Here is a 23,906-nt window from a genome sequence, read left to right as displayed (position 1 = left end):
CCCTATCCATAGTCCACACCACATCACACGCACGCCAACGCACGCACACTGCTCCAAATTACCACAATAACATACATGGCACTTTAACATTTATCAATGCATCAAAAATCGTGCCTAGAGTTTAACTACATAAATATATTCATATAAGTGATGCATGGGCATGCTTGAACATATAATAATATTGAAATTACAATTAAAATTAATATTCTACTCACAGACTTGACGACACCATCGTGTGGCGGTAGGCGGAGGAAGAAGGTCATTCCGACTCACCGACAATTATATTACATTTATTTAATACAACTGACTCAATACAAGCAAAGAAAAGACCAATTACGCCCTAAGTCGTGCGAAAATCCCAGAGTCCCCTATACCTAGGACCTACCCAACCCGCAAAAGGGCTAAAAACGCACGTCTATATTCACAATCCATTTATCAACAGTTTAATCATATCACACACCTCCCGCCCATCAAATCACCATCCATCACAATACGCAAAATTTCAATTTAGTCCTTATTATTGATCATTTTTGCAAAAGCCCAAACAAGCTCTAAACATTATAAAACTTTGCCCCGCGGTCCTTAGCAATATTACTAAGCTAGTGCAAAACGAATCGTAATTTTCCAAGCTACCACGAATATTTTATGGATTTTTAATCCTATTTAAGCACTAGAAAATTACGAAAAAGGAAGGTTCGGGTTTACCTTGCCGATTCGACTTCGAACGCGCTCGACGTCGACAATGGGGGCTAGCCAAAACCTCGGTCCAATTCGAGACTTTTCCAGAACGTATGTCCGCCCAAATTTGCGCATCTGGCCAATCGCCGAATTTCCGCAAATTGAGGATACCTACACGAAGCCCATCACACGGGGGTTAATACATAAATTTATCAGAATTTTCTAAGCTCATTTAATGCTCGAAAATACACCGCGGTTCCGTGGGACCCACCAAAAACGGTGTCGGAAAAATTCGAAATTTATGTCGTTAAGCTCTCGACGAATGGAGCGTCTTGGTGGCCTCGGTTTCCTCGTGGATTCACTGCCGAGAAATCTAGCCCAAAAGTCGAAATGGGCTAAAATCTTCCCGAGCAAAAATCGGACAATCCGCTCGATGGATTTCGGCGTTCTTGGTGTCTATGGAAAGCTCACGAGTAGATGATTTTGGACACAAGACCCGATCCAATTGGTGGCGGATCGCGGATTTGGCGGGATCGGCTGGCGCGGCGCGCAGGGGCGTTCAGCGCGTTTCACCGTTCGGCGTGGCCGGTCAATGGTGTGGCTGGCCTGGTCAGCGGTCGGCCGGGGTGGAGAGGAGAGAGAAACGAGAGAGAGAAGGGAGAGAGCCATCACGCGCGGGATAACAAAAGTAAGATGGAAAAGGGCCGGTCCGATTCGACCGGTCAGTTACAGTCCGGTTAGATTCAGGATACAAAATTTTGAATTTTTACTCTGCCTCGGAAAAAAAACGAGTTCCAAAAATTCCGAAAAAATTTCATAAAACTCAGAAAAATACGTAGACTCCAAATATATTTTTAGTTTTGCCACGTGGTCTTTAAATTAATTTTTAAAAATCCTCAAAGTTTATATTTTCGGAAAATCGAACCCGATTTTTAAAATCCGAAAAATCTCAAAAAAATTCCTAAAATTTAAATAAAATTAAAATACCAAAAATACTCATAAATAATAAAATTTTGGGGTGTTACATTCTTCCCCCCTTACAGAAAATTCGTCCTCGAATTTTACACAAGCGTAATAAAGTACATGATTATACATTGAACAAGTAAGGGTACTTGCTACGCATGTCCCGCTCGACTCCCAGTGCACTCTTCCACCGATCGACTCCTCCACAAAACCTTAACCATAGGGATCTGTTTGGATCTTAGTGCCTTACTTGGTAGTCCACTATGGCTACAGGTTGCTCCTCAAATGTCAAGTTCTCTTTTAGCTCTATCACATCCGGCTGCAGGACATGAGAAGGATCGGGAATGTATTTCCTGAGCATGGAGATGTGAAACACGGGATGAACGTGAGAAAGGTTGGGTGGTAGCTCCAACCGGTGAGCAACCGCCAAACTCTATCAAGAACCTCAAAGGTCCAATATACCGAGATGCCAACTTGCCCTTCTTTCCGAATCTCATGACTCCCTTCATTGGAGAAACCTTCAGGAATACATAGTCGCCCACAGCAAACTCCACATCCCTCCGTCTGGGGTCTGCATAACTCTTCTCTCTTCAAAGTCGTTTTGCTCGTTCCACGATTAAAGGAACCACCTCTAAAGTGTCTTGCACTAAGTCTACATCATGCACCTTCGCTTCCCCATTTCGCCCAACACAGAGAGACCTACACTTTCTTCCATATAGTGCCTCATAGGGTGCCATCCCTATGCTGGAATGGTAACTGTTGTTGTAGGCAAACTCCACCAAAGCTAGCTGCTCATCCCATTGACCTCCAAAATCCAATACACTCATGCGAAGCATGTCTTCCAATGTTTGGATTGTCCTTTCTGATCGTCCATGCTGCGAGGGTGGAATGCCGTCAAGTTCAATCAGGTGCCAAGTGCCTCCTGCAACTTTCTCCAAAACCGAGAAGTGAATCAGCCCTCTCGAGATATTATGGAAGCCAAACTCCATGTAATCGACTATTTCTCGAATGTAGAGCCGGGCATCTTGTGCCACGTAGTAGGTAGTCTTCTGAGGCAAGAAGTGGGCTGATTTGGTCGACGGTCTACAATTACCCATATCGAGTCATATCCTCGCGTGATGCAGGCAACCTTGATCACAAAATCCATAGTGATCATTTCCCACTTCCATTCCGGGATAGGAGCTCTTGCAGCCTTCACGACGGTCTCTCGTGTTCAAACTTCACCTTCGACAAGTCAAGCACTTGGACACAAAGTCTGCTATGTCTCTCTTCATGCCATTCCACCAATAGCTATCTTTCACATCATGGTACATCTTGGTGGAACTCAGGTGGACATCATGCAGTGTATAGTGTGCCTCTCGCATGATTTCATTCGAGGTTGTCCACATCGGGCACACATATCCTAGAACCTTGCACTAGGGCGCCATCATTGGCAAATCCAAACTCACCACCTTCACCTTCTTTGTACTCTTTCTATGATCTTCATCAATTGTTGGTCTCTGTCTTTGGGAAACTCTAACTCTGTCCCTCAAGTCCGCCTCACCAAAAGTGAGCCAACAATACCCCTCATCCGAAAGATCTAGGATTAAACCTTGATCCATCAACTCATGTACCTCTGAATCAATGGTCTCTTCTCTCTTGAAATGTGCGCCAAATCGCGTAAGATTTTCTCGCTCAAGGCATCTGCTACAACATTGGCCTTCCCGGTGGTACCGATGGTGCAATCATAGTCTTTGAAGCTCCATCCATCTCCTCTGTCTCAAGTTTAAGTCCTCTGTTGGAAGATGTACTTTAAACTTTTGTGGTCGGTGTATATCTCGCACACTTCACCATACAGTAGTGTCTCCAGTTTTCATTGCAAAGACTACACCGCCATTTCCAAATCATGGGTGGGGTAGTTACGCTCATGCCTCTTCAGGCCTTGAAGCATAAGCCACTACCTTTCCATTCTCGCATCAAAACACACCCTAGGCCAACTCTGGAGGTGTCACAATACACGGTGTATCCTTCACCACTCGCAGTAGTGTCAACACGAGGCGGTGGTTAGACACTCCTTAAGCTTTTGGAAACTCTCCTCACAAATCATCTGTCCAAATGAATGGAACATTCTTCTGGTCAACTTAGTTAGGGAGCCGCTATCCTGGAGAAATCTTGTACAAAACGCCTATAGTAGCCACTAAACCCGTAAAACTTCGCACCTCGGTGGTATTGTAGGCCTAAGCCAATCGCCATTCTGACAATTTTCTTGGGATCCACTTGAATACCGTCTCTAGAAACCACGTGTCCCAAGAATGAGATGCTCTAGCCAAAATTCACATTTTGAAAATTTGGCATATAACCGTGCTCCTCAACGTCTGCAACACCATCCTCAAGTGCCATACGTGTTCTTCCTAGGTCCGAGAGTATACTGAATGTCATCTATGAATACGATGACAAAGCGGTCCAAAATGGCTTGAACACCTGCTCATCAAGTCCATGAAGGTCTTTGGTGCATTATTGAGTCCAAAAGACATCACCAAGAACTCATAATGACCATATCTTGTCCCGAAGCCGTTTTGGACACGTCCTCATTCCCGATTCTCAATCGATGGTAGCTGATCGCAGTCTATCTTGGAAAAGAATCTAGCTCCTTGGGTGATCAAACAAATCATCGATCCGAGGAAGTGGATACTTGTTCTTCATCACCTTGTTCAGTATGCGTAGTCGATACACAACCTCAATGACCCATCCTTCTTTCTCACAAATAGAACAGAGCGCCCCAAGGTGAAGTGCTCTGACGTATAAAACCCTTGTCCAAAAGCTCCTGTAGTTGCTCCTTCGACTCTTTCAATTCTGGTGCCATCCTGTAAGGTGGCATGGATATGGGATTTGTACCCTAACAACATCAATGCGAACTCTATTCCCCTTTCGTGGCAACCTCGAAGCTCCTCAGGGAAGACATCCATGAATTCTCTGACAACAGGAACATTTTCCATACTGACACCTTCTACAGATGTATCTCTCACCAATGCCAATTACCCTTGGCATCCACGCCTCAACATTTTTCTAGCACTAATTGCTGATACTAAGTTATATGGAGCTACGCTCCTGTCACCATCAAAGCTAAACTCTTCCACACCAGGTATGTGGAAATACACCTTTTTGTTCCTGCAGTCTAAGGTGGCAAAATGAGTTGCCAACCAATCCATCCCCAGGATTACATCGAAATCCATTACTGGTAGAGGAACCAAGTCTGTTGGGAGGATCTTTCCATCCACTACCACTGGGCTACCCGGAAAAACCATATCAACATCTATGTTGTCACTAAGTGGGGTAGCTACCGACAAAGGGCATTCTAAAGTTGTAGGGTTTCTACCCAACCTCATGGCAAACACAGGGGAGACAAATGAGTGCGTAGCACCCGGATCTATCAAAACACGAGCCTCATAAGAACGGACTGTAAGAATACCGCCACACCGCATTGGAAGCTCGAGCATCCTGATGGGTCGGGTGAAAACCCGAGCTTGACCCCTACTGAGTGGCGTAACTCGACATCGGCCACTACCTCGACCGCCTCCAAATCCACGTCCCCTTGTCCTCGGCCTGTGCCATCGACGATTGCATTCCATGTTGGAAGCACATGGATACAATCGCGAGGAACATTTACAATAACCCCGTGACTTATCTGTGGCTCGAAAATGGGGCATTCTCAGCAAAGTGACCTGGTTGGCCACACTGAAGCATACTCGACCCCATCAAACAAGGTCCCGAATGTGCTCTTCCACACTTTGTGCACACGGTGCAAAGAGGATCTGAACCAGAGCTGTAATCGCTGCATTCTCGATCATACCACTGGATCCGCACAGTGCGAACCCTCGATTTGTGTCTAAAACCACTCCTCTTATTCCTGCTTCTTCCTCTGTAAGTAGTTTGGCCACCACTATCCGTAGTACCCATGTGGGGAACACCTGAAGAACCCTCTGCTCTGTTTTCTTTGCTCTCCTGCTGTCATCCACAGCGTAGCTAATCTCAATCTGTCTGGCTCGATCAACCACCACATCAAAAGACTGATCAGACATCATGGCCAGGTTTGCATATCTCCTGTCAAGCCCCTTTAGGAATCTTTTCACCTTCATAGTCTCTGTAGATACTGCTGTAGGGGCATATCTGCTCAATTCCAGAAATTCTGTAGCATATTCATCTACAGACCTGCCATTCTGTCTTAAGGCCTCAAAGGCCCACTGCTTCTGATCTCTGAAGCTTTCTAGCACAAACCGATTGATAAAAAGTTCCACAAACTGAGCCCATGTCAAACCCTCCATCCGAGGTAACACGTAGTCATTCATCCATTGTCTAGGCATGGGCCCCATGACGTGCTGCATACACTCTATCAATCTTTTATCACCAATCAGACTGCTTCTGCCGTCAGGAATCCAAAAACCGATATGCATCGTCTGACACATCATAGGTACCAGGCACCAACTTCTTGAAATTTATGATCTGTTTGTAAGATTCCTCTCTTGGTGCGGTGGACTGCTGCTGCTGTGGAGGGTGGACCATATACTACGCCATCATGTCAATGGTTCTCTACAGACCAGCTAAAGTAGCTGCCATGGGGTCCATGGGACCCTGTGCCATAAAGGACTGATCCTGTACTGGGAGTGGCTGCTCCTCTACTTGAGCAGCTCTAGGCCTCCTACCCCGCCTCCTCGGGGCAGGCGTCTCATCCTGTGCCGACACCTCGTCGGGCACATCTGGTTTTGGTGCAGTGGCAGCTCTCCAGCTTCTACGCATTTTCCTGAAATTCAGCAGCATTAGCCCACAAAATTCAAAACTGCACATTGCACAGCTCTATAGACTCATATTTATACATAACATATGGAGCAGAAACTAGAAGCAAAGATGACAATGCAAGACGAATATGGACCCTATTTTTTCCGCATGTGACTCTTAGTAGACTCTTCCCAACACTTAGACAATTTTTCCCTAAGAATCTGGAGCCTAAGCTCTGATACCACATTTGTCACGTCCCAACCTATGGGCGGACCCAAGACTAGGACTGCCACCCTAAAGCCCCGAGGCCCGTAGTAAGCCCTAACTATTCATTTACCTAACTCTAAGGCCCATTTGGGCCCAATATCAAGAAAACAAACGGACAGAGTCCGCCATAAATGGACTTTCCAACGGGAGTTTTCGACTCACCCGACTGTAAACACAATAAACAATCCATTGGGAGCTCACCACCCTCCACATACTCATCAACATAATAATAAATGGGAGCTCGGCTCCTCATCCAATCCATCAAAACAGACTTAAAATATTAAGTTTACAGTCCAACATGAATATAATATTACGGACCAAATTCAAATAATTGCTAACACATGCGGAAATTCTAGGAGTAATTAAAATTACACAAATATTGATAAACAACTCGAAGGAGAAAAGCGTGTTAACCAAAATAAAATCCTCCGTAACTTTGAAAAATATTGAGCAGAGTGAGCATTCGACTCAGAGTAAAATATCAATTTTAACCATAATCTCTATAACTATCTAAATCTAATGCACTGTAGAGTGAAATGCAACATCCACATCATTTTCACATCATAACATCAAAAGGTAATTTGGAGCACTCACGCACTCGTAACATCAATCATAATATATGGAGCCGATCCCATACACTCTCTTAAATCCAACTTGGTGCCAAGAACTCACTCGGACTTCCACTTAAATACCAAATCGGGTCCCAAATAAGAACTCAAGCCGTGTCTACCCAAGGACCGGTCCCAAATAAGAACTCAAGCCGTGTCTACCCGCCCTATCCATAGTCCACACCACATCACACGCACGCCAACGCACACCGCTCCAACTTATCACAACAACATACATGGCAATTTAACATTTATTAATTCATCAAAAATCTTTGATAGAGTTTAACTAAATAAATATATGGTTATACGTGATGCATGGGCATCTTGAACATATAATAATATCGAAATTACAATTAAAATTAATATTCTACTCACGGACTTGACGACAATTCTTGTGGCGGTGGCGGAGAAAAGCTGTCGGCTCACCTGACAATTATATTACATTTATTTAATACAATCTGACTCAATACAAGCAAAGAAAAGACCAATTACGTCCTAAGTCGTGCCGAAAATCCGGCAGAGTCCCCCCTATACCTAGGACCTACCCAACCTGCAAAAGGGCTAAAAACGTACTTCTATATTCACAATCCATATATCATCAGTTCAATCATATCATACAGCCCCTCCCGCCCATCAAATCAGTCATCCATCACAATATGCAAAATTTCAATTTAGTCCTTATTATTGATCATTTTTGCAAAAACTGCCCAAACAAGCTCTAAAAATTATAAAACTTTGCCCCGCGGTCCTTAGCAATATTACTAAGCTATTGCAAAAAGAATCGTAATTTTCCAAGCTACCACGAATATTTTATGGATTTTTAATCCTATTTAAGCACTAGAAAATTACGAAAAAGCAAGGTTCGGGTTTACCTTTGCCGATTCCGACTTCGGGAACGCGCTCGAGACGTCTGACAATGGGGGGCTAGCCAAAACCTCGGTCCAATTCGGAGACTTTTCCGTGCAGTCCGTGCGGCGAAATTTGCAACTTGGCCAATCGCCAATTTCCGCGAATTGAGGATACCTACACGAAGCCCATAACATGGGGGTTAATACATAAATTTTTCAGAATTTTCTAAGCTCATTTAATGCTCGAAAATACACCGCGGTTCGTGGGACCCACCAAAACGGTGTCGGAAAAATTCAAATTTATGTCGCTTGAAGCTCTCGACGAATGGAGCGCTTTGGTGGCCTCGGTTTCCTCATGGGATTCACGGTTTTGAAATCTAGCCCAAAAGTCGAAATGGGCTAAAATCTTCCCGAGCAAAAATCGGACAATCCGCTCGATGGATTTTGGCGTTCTTGGTGTCTATGGAAAGCTCTCGCCGAGTAGATGATTTTGGATACAAGACCCGGTCCAATTGGTGGCCGGATCGGCCGGATTGGCCGGAAGTCGGCGCTGCCAGCAGGGGCGTTTTCAGCGCGCTTCCGCTGCCGCGCCGGCAGTCGGCTGGCCGCGGCTGGGCCGGGGTGGCCGGCTACGGGGTGGAGAGGAGAGAGAAACGAGAGAGAGAAGGGAGAGAGCCATCACGCGCGGGAGAAGAAAAGGAAGAAGGAAAAGGGCCGGTCCGATTCGACCGGTCCGATCCGGTCCGGTTCGATTCAGGATACAAAATTTTGAATTTTTACTCTGCCTCGGGACCGAAAACGAGGTCCAAAAATTCCGAAAAAAATTTCATAAAACTCAGAAAAATACGTAGACTCCAAATATATTTTTAGTTTTGCCACGTGGTCTTTAAATTAATTTTTAAAAATCCTCAAAGTTTATATTTTCGGAAAATCGAACCCGATTTTTAAAATCCGAAAAATTTCAAAAAAATTCATAAAATTTAAATAAAATTAAAATACCAAAAATACTCATAAATAATAAAATTTTGGGGTGTTACAAATTTAGTTTGTATTTTTTGAAACAAATGCATTGACCAGTCAATGCAGGCTATTATAGCCCTTAAAAGATCCAGTGGGAAATTGATATCGTAATTTCTCATTTTAAGAGTTTTTTTAAAATATATATATATAAATTTCGTTTGCATTAAACATGTTGCAGAATGCAGATTTGCAAGAGGTTTAGTAAAAAATAAGCTTATGAGCCAAGTTCTGCACAACCAAGAAACCCAAACCCAAAACCCAGGAGCCTAACCCTAGAGAACTAGAAAATCCTTCTTCATGCACATGCTAGCGTCTTGGTTCTTCTATCTGTCAGAGCCGGAAGAGATGACTGAAAGAGACAAAAGCCGAAAGCTCCTCAGCAAACAAGAAACAAGCCCGCTCACTAGAAACCACCGCCTTTCAACATCAAACCCAGCCATTCGCTAGCAGCCATGAGAGAGGGAGTGGACAAAGCTCATGGCCATCAAAATCCCCTAGATACCCACCCCAACAATGTAAACAACCCTCATAGAATGATGACCACCAACATGCGACAAGTTAGAGTTCCATAGAAGACATCATTTAAACCACAGATCTTCACAAAACTCTCACCTCTATCTCCGGATCTGCTGAAACCAACAAAAACCAAAACCTAAGAGCAACCTGCATACTTGGCTGGATAGAAGACGCCTTTCCTCACCCGAAGGTAGGGGAAGCAACCAGAACGAAGAAGAGGCTTTAAAAAGGCCGAGAGGCGAGCAATACTTGCAAGAAATTTCTCTCTCTAAGACTTAGAGAGAGGAAAGTCCAGAGCCAGCGATTTGTTAGACTTGCTTGTTTCTACTAATTTGTATTCTAGTGATTTGTATTTTAAGAACTGGGTGCCAAAGCTGCAAGGAGAGGAGCTATCTTAATAGGCTGGGCGACAAACCCATCCTCTTCGGTTTCAACTTTTGCCAGATGTTGATGTATTTCATCCCTCTCTTTATTGAATTTCCAGTACCAAATCCAGGGCCTTAAAAAACTCTGCATTGCAAAATGGGGATTAAAAAAAAAAAAAACTATTTATGTATATATATATATAATCCTCTAATTGTTTTCAAGGCATAATTCAACTCTTTTTCCTTTTCTGGAAACAATTAAACTTATAATTACTATATTGTGAGTATAGGTTGTGAAAGTAGAAGTTTTAAAGAGAGAGAGAATTAACAACAAACAACCAAACAATAAATGACAATACAACTCCTTATCATCGACAACTTGAGGATGACAATGAAGCCACGATAAATTTCCTCTTGATTCGAATTGCCCAATTTGCAGAATTGAAAATTTTAAAGAATTTAAAAGATAATAAAATCCAGAATTTATTAAAAAAAAAAGGATTTGCCCGCGTATGTTATTAAACTTAAATTGAGGCAGTATGAATTTAAATTAACTCCACTTTAATGTTGAATGTTGAATTATTATTCGTCTAAATTTTAAAGGTTTTTTTTTCCTAATTATATACACACATGCACACAATAAAAAGTAGTATTTAAATATGAAAAAATTATTTGAAAATTTTAACAAAATATTATTGTGGGATATTTTTTGGCATCACAGAATCTACTTGTGTGCTGTTTGTAGTGGTAATGGGCCAATGATTATTGCACTACTGGAAGTAGAGTACTACTGTAGTAGTAGCGGTCCATGCAGGGCAATTATGGCGAGTAAGTCATTGCTTCTCATAGAAAGTGGCAAGTTAAGTCCATTATAAGCTCCTGGACATAAAAAGTATCAGGTATTTGTATTTCACTGTCACAAAATACAAATATCCAAACTACTTCCAGCTGGAATTACAAGTATCCACTAAGGCAATATTTTATAAAAGAATTACAAGTATCCACTAAGGCAATATTTATAAAATTTATTTATAAATTTAAAATTTTAATATTTAATTTAAATATAAATTTATTTAAAATATTTAATAATTAATTTTATAAAATTTATTATAACTAAATTAAATTTTATTAAAATTAATAAAATTTATAAATAAATTTTAAATTTAAAATCATATATATTTAAATGATAAAATTATTTTTTTATTATATATTATTTTATTTTTTATTTTAAATATAAATTTTATTTCATTTCAAATAAATTTCATATTTAATATAAAATATATTAAATAAAAAAATTTATTTATAAATAAATTTTATCATAAAATTTATTTATAAATAAAATAAAATTTATTATGAAATTTATTTAAATACAAATAAAAGTGTTTTAGGATTTTAATAAGAAAGTTCATTAAATGAAATGAATTGATATAAAATTGTATTTTTTTATATAAATTTGTTTTTTTAAATAATTATGTTTTAATAAAAATGAAATTTAATTTTTTAAATCAAATAAAATTATTATATTTTCAAAACTAGAATTCTGAAAAGATTCGTGTTATCCTCTTACATGTTTATGAAAAGCAACTCAAATAGCAAAATTTGTCATTATTTTTAATGTGTAAAAAAAATTTTTGTCATTATTTTTGTAATTATTAGCGTAATAGGCTCTAATATTAAAATAAATTAATTAAAATTTTTTTTATTTTTAAATTGCGAGTGGAGACTCGAAACCGTCGGCGAATTCCAGCGGCGATTATATGTCCTACGCTTATGATACCCTCTTTGTCGTCTCTACAATTTTTTTTTTTTTTTTTTTTTTGGTTGCAATCACGATGTTGAGCACATTGGAATATGCGAGGGTGTTATCGTAATTATAACGCAGTCAACGTCCATTCTCGTCGGCTGAACGAGAGAAAACTCCACCAGCCAACCAACGTGTGAACCTTGTCCGATCACCAAAAACCCTATACAATCACAGCCCTTCAAACGGAGTCAAAGACAAGGACAAAAAGTCATCCACGCCCAAAAGCTACGCTTTCGATTTCACCAAAAAATATCGCCAGCTGTGGAGTAAGTACTCTTCTCTCTCTCCCTCTCTCGTAACAGTCGACGGCGTCGTTTCTCAATGGCCTCCCTCTCCGGCCTCTGCTCCTCTTCCCCTTCTCTCAAGCCCAAAACCCCTCTTCTAAAAACCACTATCAATTCCACGCCCCTTAAGACCTCACTCGCATTTCCAACTCGCTCTCGACTCGAGCCAATTCAGTCCATAGCTCGCGAGATCTCCTCTGATTTATCGGAGACGAATGATAAGTTGCCGAGTAAGCCGAAACAAGGGTTGACAAAAGATCCTACCGCTCTATGGAGGAGATACGTGGACTGGCTCTACCAACACAAGGAGCTAGGACTGTATTTGGACGTGAGCCGGATGGGGTTCAACGACGAGTTTGTGAGGGATATGGAGCCCCGATTACAGAAGGCGTTTAAGGACATGGAGGAGCTGGAGAAAGGCGCGATTGCGAATCCCGATGAAGGGAGGATGGTTGGGCATTATTGGTTGAGGAATTCGAGCCTGGCGCCCAACTCTTTTTTGAAAACGCAGATTGACTCGACGCTTGACGCCGTTTGCAAGTTCGCCGAGGAAGTCGTCAGTGGTGAGGTTAGTCTTTGTGGCGATGATTGTGCTTTTTTCAGTTTGTTTTAATGCATAAAAATCGATTATTTGGGCCTATTTTTATATTTATTTAATGGTTGAGGTGGAAATTTGAAGCAGGAGAATTCTTTGTCTTATTTCTTATAGTTTTAGGATATCAACTGCATTTATGATTTTGCATGCATGCTCTAGTTTGGGCGTTGAAGAAGTTATTTGAGGTAATGTTTTTCCTTGTATTTGATGGTTCTGTTATTCTTTCTACATTGATGCAGATTAAACCCCCATCTTCGCCAGAAGGCCGTTTTACTCAAATTCTCTCTGTGGGGATCGGAGGTTCAGCTCTTGGACCGCAGTTTGTTGCCGAGGCTCTGGCGCCTGATAATCCTCCTCTCAAGGTTTCTAAGAACCCTTGAAATTGTTTGCTTATTGCGACTAGTTGTGATGTTTCTCTTTCATACGTTGTTTTCTTAAGATTGATAGGGCCTATTTCAAAACTCAACTCAACTCAACTAAGCCTCTATCCCAACAAATTTTGGGGATAGGGCCTATTTCACAAAAAAAAAAAAAAAAAAAAAATCTGGTTTATATGATTGCATTTCTGAAACTACATTTAGGTCATTCAAACTTTCATGAGATTGTGTGAGCTTTGAATGCATGTTCTGAAAAACGTTTTCTCCATTTTGCCTTTTGTTTTTAACCCTCATTTTCCTGTGTGAGGTATTTTTAATGAATTTTACATCATATTCTGGTTGCAGCTTGTTTGTTAGTTCTTATGGGTTCCCAAAGGATAATTAATATGCTGCCTGTGTGCAATGAGCCGCAATAGAAGGCATCTTATTTATTTATTTATTTTTACCTTTTTAACCCTGAAAAATTGGAATTCTTTTCAATCATACCTTTGTTGTTTACTTCCAATGACTTGTGAGGATTTACATTCCCTGTTAGAACTGAGTCTGTTTGCAATGCTTATTCACTAAAGAAGTGCCCTGATTATCCTTTCGTTGAATGAATTAGCTACTACATTTAGGTAATTGTGTTAATGCTTTCTGTTTTGAAAATTTTGGTTATATTTTCTTGTTTTCTTGGCAGATAAGATTCATTGATAATACAGATCCAGCTGGAATTGATCATCAGATTGCTCAGCTTGGCCCTGAGTTGGCTTCTACTCTTGTAATAGTGATTTCAAAGGTATCCATGGACATTAAACTTCATAAGAAAGATGCATTTTACAAGTGTGTGTATTTTTTACATGTTGAATGTGTTGCTAATGTACCATCAGTTTCAATTCTTTGCAGAGTGGAGGTACCCCTGAAACTAGAAATGGTTTGTTGGAAGTACAGAAGGCATTCCGTGATGCTGGCCTGGAATTTGCGAAACAGGTTTTGATCTCAGGTTCTTGTTTCTGCTTTTTGTTAATTTCCCCTGCTTCCAATTATGAATTTGAAATCATGTTGGAACTACTGTTGGAATAAAACATTATGATGTGCAATCACTGACCAGATTTAGATTTATTTTTATGCTATTTATCTGTAATTTGTGTGTATCCAAATCTATGATGTGGCTACCCCTCTTATAGACAAGGAAATTGCAGTGATCACCTGCCTTTTCTTTTGTGCAGGACAATATGGGTGCAAATACTCGTCATAGTATATGGTTTAATGGGGCTCCTTTTTTTTCCCCTTGAAGAATCTTGGTTTCATAATCATTACATAGTGAGAAATTCATTGATTTTACCTCCCAGCATCTGCTGAAATTTTCGTTGCTTGAACTACTTTTCAAATGTTTCATAGAAATGTTTAGTGTTATCTGGTTTCAAACCTTGGCAACTAATTTTCCACATTTCATTGACCATCCATGAGATCATAGCAGTACTTATCTGATTATGTAATAGAGGTGATAAATAAAGTCATCAATTGTTTTTGAAAGCACTTAGTTCTTTGTTTTATATAGATGAAAACATTCAATATTTTTTCCAGCTTTGCTGCTATATATTGGAGGAGTTATGACTTTTATATAGTTTACCTGTACCTTGTGTGTAGTTTCTCTCCCCTGTTTTCTAGGTTGTGAAATTGATATGCATAATTTGATTCAGGGAGTTGCTATCACTCAAGAAAATTCATTATTAGACAACGCTGCTAGAATTGAGGGTTGGTTAGCTAGATTCCCTATGTTTGATTGGGTGGGCGGTAGGACATCTGAAATGTCTGCAGTTGGCCTGCTTCCAGCAGCTCTTCAGGTAATTGACCATCAAAATAAAATCTGTTATGTTTGTCGATCTCAATTTAGTTCATAATTCTTTGAGTTATCTTTACTTCAGGGGATTGACATTAGAGAAATGCTTGCTGGTGCATCATTGATGGATGAGGCAAATAGGATCACTGTGGTAAGTGTTTATTTGGATCCATGTATGGCGGTTAAATTTCAAGCATGATGCTAAAATATCACTTAAAGATCCAATCCATGTTTTTCCAGATTCATCTTTGTCCTATTGTAAATTTGGTCGTTCACACTCTGGGAGCTAATTGAGTGCATTCATGTTATTATTGAGAAGGTTTCTTTATGAATGCATTTGGGTTGGTTTGGGACTATCATGTGTGTGCTCTGTGGGGAATTCTTTTTTTTTTTTTGGTTCTTGTTTGTTTTTAGAGTTTGTTAAATGCTTTGTTCGAAGATCAATGGATTAATACCTAGTCTGCTGACCATGAGAACATTTGCATTGCATAATTATCTATTGGATTAATACCTAGTCTTTTGAACTATTTTGCCTTGCACTATCAGTCTATCAACAATTGTAGTTTATATTTGCATTTCTCCTCTGATATATTTCTTCTCCTCCAGCTTAGGGATAACCCTGCAGCTATGCTAGCTTTGTGTTGGTACTGGGCCTCTGATGGGATAGGATCTAAGGTATTTATTGCTTTGCATATTCAAATTCAGTACTCTCAATTGTATGATATTTTGAAACTGCTTCTATATGTCATTTAATTCTGTTTATTTCTACTTAATGCAGGACATGGTTGTCCTTCCATACAAGGACAGCCTATTATTATTTAGTAGGTATTTGCAGCAATTGGTCATGGAATCAATTGGGAAGGAGTTTGACCTTGATGGTAATCGGGTATGTCAAGTCAATTAGAAAAACTATCTCTTTATTTCTGCTTCTGCTGTGACTGTTGTTGGCAATTTTGCCCCTTCATTTTTCTGTTGGGATATATTTTTTTAATTTTGAGGATTCCCTTTTATTTTGCAATTATTAATTTTAAGATTATATTTTTCCCCCATTATAAATGCTGGAGTTGTTACCTGCTTGATGAGGAGTAATAATGGCTTTCCATCAATGAACATTGATATCGCTTAGGTTCTACTTTTTTTTTCTTGTATCCCTCAACATGCCTTAGGTCTAAAATTCTTTTGCCATGGGCTTCAGCTTGTAATGTGGTTACGCTACTTGATCTATACATGAAGCCATTGAGTTAGCCAGATATTAGTTTTGTGGTGCCAAATGCATAAAATCAGAATGATTAAAAAATCACAATTGGGTGGAAATCCTGTATATGTCTATAAAATATATATGTTGCTTCCTTTTTCTTTTTCCAAATGAGTCTGATTTAACGAGTCAAGTTGATTCAAACCATTATATTATGTGAACATGGATTTGTGATTTAATGTATTCACTTTCTACCCTTATGGGCTTAGTTGGTTCCTTGTTTTCTGTGATAACTTGACCTTTTCTTATTTCACAGGTGAATCAAGGACTTACAGTCTATGGAAATAAAGGGAGCACAGATCAACATGCGTAAGTAGTGCTATTTATCGTCGATGAGTCTATATGATTGTGATGATTATATTGATTTTTCTATATTGAGGCCTGGTGCACCAATTTATTCATTCTTCAGCTACATTCAACAACTGAGAGAGGGTGTGCACAATTTCTTTGTGACATTTATTGAAGTGCTACGTGATAGACCTCCTGGTCATGATTGGGAACTTGAACCTGGTGTCACATGTGGTGACTACCTATTTGGGATGCTACAGGTCAGCATTATTACGAGAGCCTGTTTATAAGCACTTCCCTATGCTTTAAATCTAGAGGTGAAAGTTTGACTTTATTGACTTATTACTGACAAGTGCTCCTCTGCCAAAATTGATTTGCTTTTATAGGGAACTAGGTCAGCACTGTATGCTAATGACAGGGAGTCCATAACAGTTACAGTGCAAGAAGTGACGCCTAGATCTGTGGGGGCCCTTGTTGCGCTTTATGAGAGAGCAGTTGGGATATATGCCTCACTCATCAACATCAATGCTTACCACCAACCTGGTAAACACCTGCATCATCTTGCCTCTAAATGAAATTTGGGTGTGGAAGTGAGAAATGAAGGTCAATTATTGTGGCTGCTGAATGCTTATGTATCCTACTCCATGTACTTTTGGTATATCCATGCATATTAACTGAGAAATCCAATTCTGACTGGTTTTTATACCTGGTACTTTATTTCATCTCAGGTGTGGAAGCTGGGAAAAAGGCAGCAGGAGAAGTATTAGCTCTTCAGAAGCGGGTTTTGGCAGTACTCAATGAGGCAAGGTAAAATTCCACATTTTACAATTGGCCTCAACTTCCTCATGCTGCCTTTTCTGCATGTCAGGGCCGTTATTATATCTGTGTATTGCAGTGTTAGGATTTATGCGTCACAGAGGATGTTGCCTGACTCACTATCCTGCCAGCAGTAGCACCCACTAAAAAAAGCCCTTGGATTTACCTGTGCAATGAATATTTGTCCCCATTAATTTAAACTGCTTAAAATATAAACCAATTTGTACAAGTTTGCAAAGGTAGAGAGATGTTTTAACTGGGTCATGAAACCAACTCCTGGGAACCCTATGTTGGGGTGGGGGAACAGATTTCCTTGAAAAATTGACCTCTTAAGTATGGGACATAAAATTTAACATCTTGAGCTGTCAAACTCTTAATTGCAATTCAATTCAACTCCAAATAGGATAGGCCTTAGTTACAAATGCAATATCTTCATCTTTTTCTTCAAATGTTTTATGAAGTGGGCTATATTACTGATGATGATGTTGTGCTTCTCTTTATTCAGTTGTAAAGAGCCTGTTGAACCATTGACGCTTGAGGAAGTAGCTGAACGTTGCCATGCAGAAGAAGATGTATGTAGAGTATCTTCCTTAATACTTTAGAGATTAAATGTTATCCTAACCTTCTATTTACTCATTGTGCCAGGTTGAAATGATATACAAGATTGTTGCACACATGGCTGCCAATGACAGAGCACTTATAGCTGAAGGTAGTTGTGGTTCACCGCGCAGCATCAAGGTGTTCCTTGGGGAGTGTAATGTGGATGATTCGTATGCTTGAGTTCAAACAAATGAAAATCATCATGATGCATGTGTTTGTCATGAAAAAATCCAATAAGCTGATTTTGACCTTGTATTACAGGGTCTGGGATTTTCATTTTCCCCCCTTTGGATACATATGGGGAATAAATTTCCATTGTGCTTGCTTGTCATTCAGAGTGGTCTTCAATTAGACTATCTGTTCATAAAAGCTGATGCAATTTGTTGGATACGAAAGCAATAATGGAAAGTATCTTAAACTCAACTCAACTCACATAAGTTTTTATCCCAAAAATTTGGGGTCGGCTATATGGATTCGCTTTCTCCACTCTGAATGATTTTGGGTTAAATTCTCAGAAATGTGTAATGTTTCTAGGTCATATTGTACTACTCTCTTTCAAGTCAATTTAGGTCTACCTTTTTTTTTCTTTTTATCTTCTAATCTAATGTGCTCTATTTGTCTAACTGTAGCTTCCGTATGTCTACGCTTCACATGACCAAACAACATCAATCTCCCTTCTCTCAACTTATCTTCAATTGGCATCACTTCTATATTTTCTCTAATACTCTCATTACGGACCTTATCTAGTCTAGTATGGCCATTCATCCACCTTAACATTCTCATCTTTGCAACTCTTATCTTAGATGAATACGACTCTTTCAGTGCCCAACACTCACTACCATATAACATAGCCAGTCGTATGGCTGTATGGTAAAATTTTCCTTTCAATTTATTGGGAATCTTACGATCACATAAAACTCCCGTGGCACATCCACTTCAACCATCCGGCTTTAATCCTATGACTAACATCATTCTCACATCCCCCATCTACTTGAAGGATTAAGCCTAGATATTTAAACTGATTACTTTGGGGCAGTATCACTCCATTCAAACTAACTCCTTACCTATCACCAGTTTGGCCTTAACTGAATTTGCAATGCATGTATTCTATCTTCGTTCTACTTAACTTAAAACCCTTTGACTCTAGAGTACTTATCCAAAGTTCTAGCTTTCTATTGACTTCTTTTCGTGTCTCATGTATCAGAACAATATCATCCGCAAACATAATGCACCAAGGAATACTCTCTTGTATATGTTTCGTCAGTTCATCTAAAGCTAATATAAAAATGTAAGGGCTTATGGCTGATCCATGGTGTAATCCAATTGAGATCGGAAAATCTCTTGTGCCCCCTCCCATTGTGTGCACAATAGTAGTTGCTCCTTCATACATATCTTTCAATACTTGTATGTACTTAATAGATACTCTCTTTTGTTTTAACACATTCCATAAGACCTCTCTTGGAACACTATCATAAGCCTTCTCCAAATCAATAAAAACCATGTGTAGATCTTTCTTCACATCTCTATATTTCTCCATTAAGCTTCTAATGAGAAAGAACGCTTACATAGTTGAACGACCGGGCATGAAACCAAATTGATTGAGAGAGATAGAAGTATCATGACGTAGTCGATGCTCCACAACTTCATAGTATGGCTCATGAGTTTAATTCCCCTATAGTTTGAGCAACTCTGTATGTCTCCCTTATTTTTAAAAATAGGTACTAAAATACTCTTCCTCCATTCATCAGGCATTTTCTTTGAGTTTAGAATCTTATTAAATAATTTAGTTAACCATGTCACTCCCATATCTCCCAAATATTTTCACACTTTAATTGGTATTTCATCGGGTCTACAGGCTTTACCTATTTTCATTCTCTTAAGTATTTTCTTTACTTCTAAAGATCTAATCCTTCTAGTATAATTCACATTCTTTTCTATTGTTCTATAATTTATATTCACGCTATTGCCATTTTGACTATTATTAAAGAGATCATTAAAATAATTTCTCTATCTTTCTTTAATGTCCTGATCTTTCACCAACATTTTTCCTTCTTTATCCGTAATGCACCTAACTTGATTGAGATCTTGACATTTTCTTTCTCTCCTCCTTGTTAATTTATAAATATCTTTCTCCCCTTTTTTAGTTCCAAGTTTCTCATATAACTTTTCAAAGGCTTGTGCTCTTGCTTGACTAACTGCCTTTTTTGCCTCTTTCTTTGTTATCTTGTACTGTTCATATGCCTCATTATTATCACATTTAGGTAATTTCTTATACCATTCTCTTTTTCTCTTCACTGCCTTTTGTACTTCCTCATTCCACCACCATCTCTCTTTTGAGGGTGGTCCATGTCCTTTAGACTCTCCAAGTACTTTTTTAGCTACTTCTCTAATCTTTGATGCCATCTGTATCCATATATCATTGGCCTCCATATTTAGATTTCATACTTCGGACTCGAGAAGCTCATTTTTGAACTTCACTTGCTTTACTCCTTTGAACTCTCATCACTTTGTTCGAGCTACACTATTTCTTCTGACCTTACTTGAATTGTTCCTAAACTTGACATCCAAGACCACCAATCGATATTGACTTGTTAAAGCCTCTCCTGGAATGACCTTGCAATCCTTGCATAGAGCTCTATTTGTCTTCCTATTTAAGAGAAATCGATTTGGCTTTTATGTTGCCCACTTTTGAAAGTCACTAAATGTGACTCTCTTTTTATAAAGTAGGTATTTGCTAGTATTAGGTCGTATGTCATAGCAAAATTCATGATGCTTTTTCCCTCCTCATTTCGACTGCTAAAACTAAAATCTCCATGATCATTCTCATAACCTTGTCTATCACTTCCTATATGCCCATTCAAATTTCCACCAATGAAAACATTCTCTTCATTCGGTATGCTTTACATTAAATCATCCATATCTTCCCAAAACCTTTGTTTACTCTCACTGTCTAGTCCTATTTGTGGGCCATAAGCACTAACTATATTTATTGTTTCTCCTTCTAGTACTAGCTTTATTAGTATAATTCTATCTCCTACTCTTTTCACAGCTATTACTGCGTCTTTCAATGTCTTGTCTATGATTATGCCCACTCCGTTCTTGTTTCTCTCCTTTCCGGTAAATCACAGTTTGTATCATAAATTACCCACTTCCTTACTTTTCTCTCCTAACCATTTAGTCTCCTGAATGCAAGCAATATTCACCCTTCTCCTTTCCAAGGTATCAACAAGCTCCGTTAATTTTCTTGTAAGTGATCCAGCATTCCAAGTACCAACCCTGATCCTCCTCCTATCCTGCTCCTTCCTAATTGGTCTCCTTCTATGATATCTTATATTGTTTTCTATGTCTATCTTGTATTCTGTTGCACTATTTATTCTAATATCTGTCCTATGGACTAACTTCTTTACCCACACCCGTCCATGATGTGGGAATTCTTGCTCACTTAACACCACACCCGGGCACTGACATGGCATGGCGCGTCGCTTTCGGTGAACGCCCTACACCCTTACATATTTCTCACTACACCCGGGCTCCGATGTAGCGCGTCGTTAGTAGAGGACGTCCCAACGTTTATATCATTTGAATCCATATCATAGGGTGTGACGAAATTTTTACGCTGGTTATCACCTACCGCAACCCTCCTCCTTTATCCGAACATGGAACCGGCTAAGCGCAAACTACTTAGGCGGAGTTGGAAAGTATCTTAAACATCAATTTATATATCATTACCATACATTTGCTTACAAGACATGGGATAAATGTACAATTTGCAGTCGTTACAGTTGTTAAATTGAGCAGCTTGATTAGCAGCCTGTGAACTGTGGAACATGGAGCTTTCGAAGGCAATTGCCCATTTTACATTTATTGGTGGGTGGAGCATCTCAAGGCAAACGGAATCTTGGCTAAGGCAGATATAAAATATGTCATATCTATTATTGTTGTGTCCGTCTGATCCTCTGCAATAGGCCTGGAAAATTAGCTCGGGGAAGTTTATACTAGCTGTTCTATTCCACCAGTCTTTTTCGTTTGGTCTACCTTTCTTCATAAAACGGTAGGTTGGTTAGGTAAGTAGCAGGTGCTGGCTTTGGTTAATTTTGTCTAGTAGCAAAAGCGAAATCGCTAGCTTTTGCCCATGTTGACATCAGCTACTGCTAATTTAGGGTCCAGTATTCAGTTTGGTTTAAATTGAATTAAATTGAGTTGAACTATTAAAATTGAATTATCATATTTTAAAAATTGAATCGAAATAAATAAAAAATTAAATAGAATTAAATCGCTTTATTTCGGTTTAATTCGGTTAGAACTAATTGATTTTTTAATTTTGATAGATTTTTTAATTTAATTTTGATTTTTAAGTTATTTGGTATATTTTGATCTTGATTTAAACATAATAATCATTAAGCAATGAAATTAAATAATTTATATATATATATATATAATTATATATAATTCATAAATTTCTTATAAAAATAAATTAATTTAAAAATCAATAAAACAATTTAGTTTAATTTGGTTCAATTGATATTTTTCTCTTTAAAATCGAACTGAATTAAAATAATCGAAATTTTTAGAATTTAAAATCAAATTGAATTGAATTATTTTAAAAATTAAATCAAATAATGATTCAATTTAATTTATTCAATTCATATTAAATAATGCTTACTCCCAACTGCCATTTCTTATATAACTTATCTTACCTTGGTGGCCTCAGCTAAGGGCAGAAGTACCCAAATGGTAACAAATTGGCAGCATGTTCAAAAAATTTTCAAATTAAAGCCTATATTCTCCTATGATTTCCACCTTCAAACGTGGAATGATTGGCTCAACAACATCTGGGGTCTTTAACTATAATAAAATGTTTCTTTTATCTACGTTCACATGTGCCGATCATTGAACAAGTCTTCTTCAAGCACTTCGATTTTTGAATCTATGTATCCCAATCTCAAATTTCTGATCCCCAACTCCAAGCAAATTAGGCAGGCTAGGCTTTCAATTGTTGTGTTCTACCATCATCGCATGTGACCTTGATCGTGCCTCGGTAATGGGCCTTAATCAAAATAAATAAATAAATAAAAGTCTCGTGGGCCCATCCCACCATGCGAGTGATTCCTTAAATTACTTACATAGCGGGAAAATAGAGCAAAAGCGTCCCAACGTTCGGCTCTTTGATGTTTGAAAAAAATGGGGAAACTGGGTCCTTTGCCAGGTCATTCTACCCGTTACTTTTTAACGACGTGCGCTTTATTTTCGGCTTAGTTTATAGCGTTTTCGTTAGCAATCCATCGAGCACGTAGGAATTGCGATTGTGCTTTTTAAACTGCGTGAAAAATGTTATTTTAAATATATTAATTAAATATTATTAAAATTTTTTTATTATAATATATTTTTGCAGTAATTTAAAATTATTTTTAATAATATTTAAATTTTTTTCTTAAAAAATAAATTTTAACTTTAATAGCAGCTGTTGTGCTCTAAGCATATTTCATCTAGCTAACCAATCGTACGGTGTCGTGTTTGCATGGAAAAAATTTTGTTTGAGATAAAAAAAATTAAAAAAAAGAACCCAAAGCCCTCATTATTGCGAAGAGAAAGGTTTGCGTCTCTTGCAGTCTCTCAGAGTTGTGCTGAACAAAACCATCAAAGAAAGCTTTTGAAGAAAGCAAAGCTTTTTCTGCTTTCTCAAATCTCGCACCATTTCCAACTTCTCTAATTTAATGTCTTCTCTGCCCTCTCACTTTCTCTCTCTTTCTTCTACTGCAGTAGTTTCATTCAGCTCTTGTTGCTGTGAATGAAACCCTGAGCTTGGATTCTTATGTGTGTTTGCCTGCGTTTTCCACTAGATTTTATACTTCTTCCTTTGGCATTATCTCGCTAACTGAGATCTCTTGCTCTCTCTGGGTCTCTGTATGTAAGGTGAAGCGCGCAATGTTCACTGAAGGACTCGATTCCAATGCCCTTCGATGGGTCCGAGAGGTAACATTCACAGACTTTTCAATTATTCGCTTTCTAATTTTACTTTACTCAGATTTAATTTAATTGCTGTTTTAT

General features: G+C 38.8%; 1 protein-coding gene across 1 annotated transcript; it reads left to right on the top strand.

Annotated features, from left to right (window-relative positions):
- The first annotated feature begins 11,955 nt into the window (after positions 1–11,955).
- On the top strand, positions 11,956–18,277 carry LOC110641984 (glucose-6-phosphate isomerase 1, chloroplastic). The gene is made up of 14 exons (XM_021793902.2): positions 11,956–12,673; positions 12,940–13,062; positions 13,757–13,855; positions 13,963–14,046; positions 14,760–14,903; positions 14,985–15,050; positions 15,506–15,574; positions 15,678–15,785; positions 16,411–16,463; positions 16,564–16,702; positions 16,829–16,985; positions 17,171–17,249; positions 17,764–17,830; positions 17,904–18,277. Exons 1-14 carry the CDS (start codon positions 12,143–12,145, stop codon positions 18,036–18,038), a joined length of 1,854 nt encoding a protein of 617 aa, XP_021649594.2. The 5' UTR covers positions 11,956–12,142; the 3' UTR covers positions 18,039–18,277.
- The last annotated feature ends 5,629 nt before the right edge of the window (positions 18,278–23,906 follow it).

This window comes from Hevea brasiliensis, chromosome 12 (assembly GCF_030052815.1).
Source record: "Hevea brasiliensis isolate MT/VB/25A 57/8 chromosome 12, ASM3005281v1, whole genome shotgun sequence".
Classification (NCBI taxonomy): domain Eukaryota; kingdom Viridiplantae; phylum Streptophyta; class Magnoliopsida; order Malpighiales; family Euphorbiaceae; genus Hevea; species Hevea brasiliensis.
This window is presented reverse-complemented; position numbering and strand designations above follow the sequence as displayed.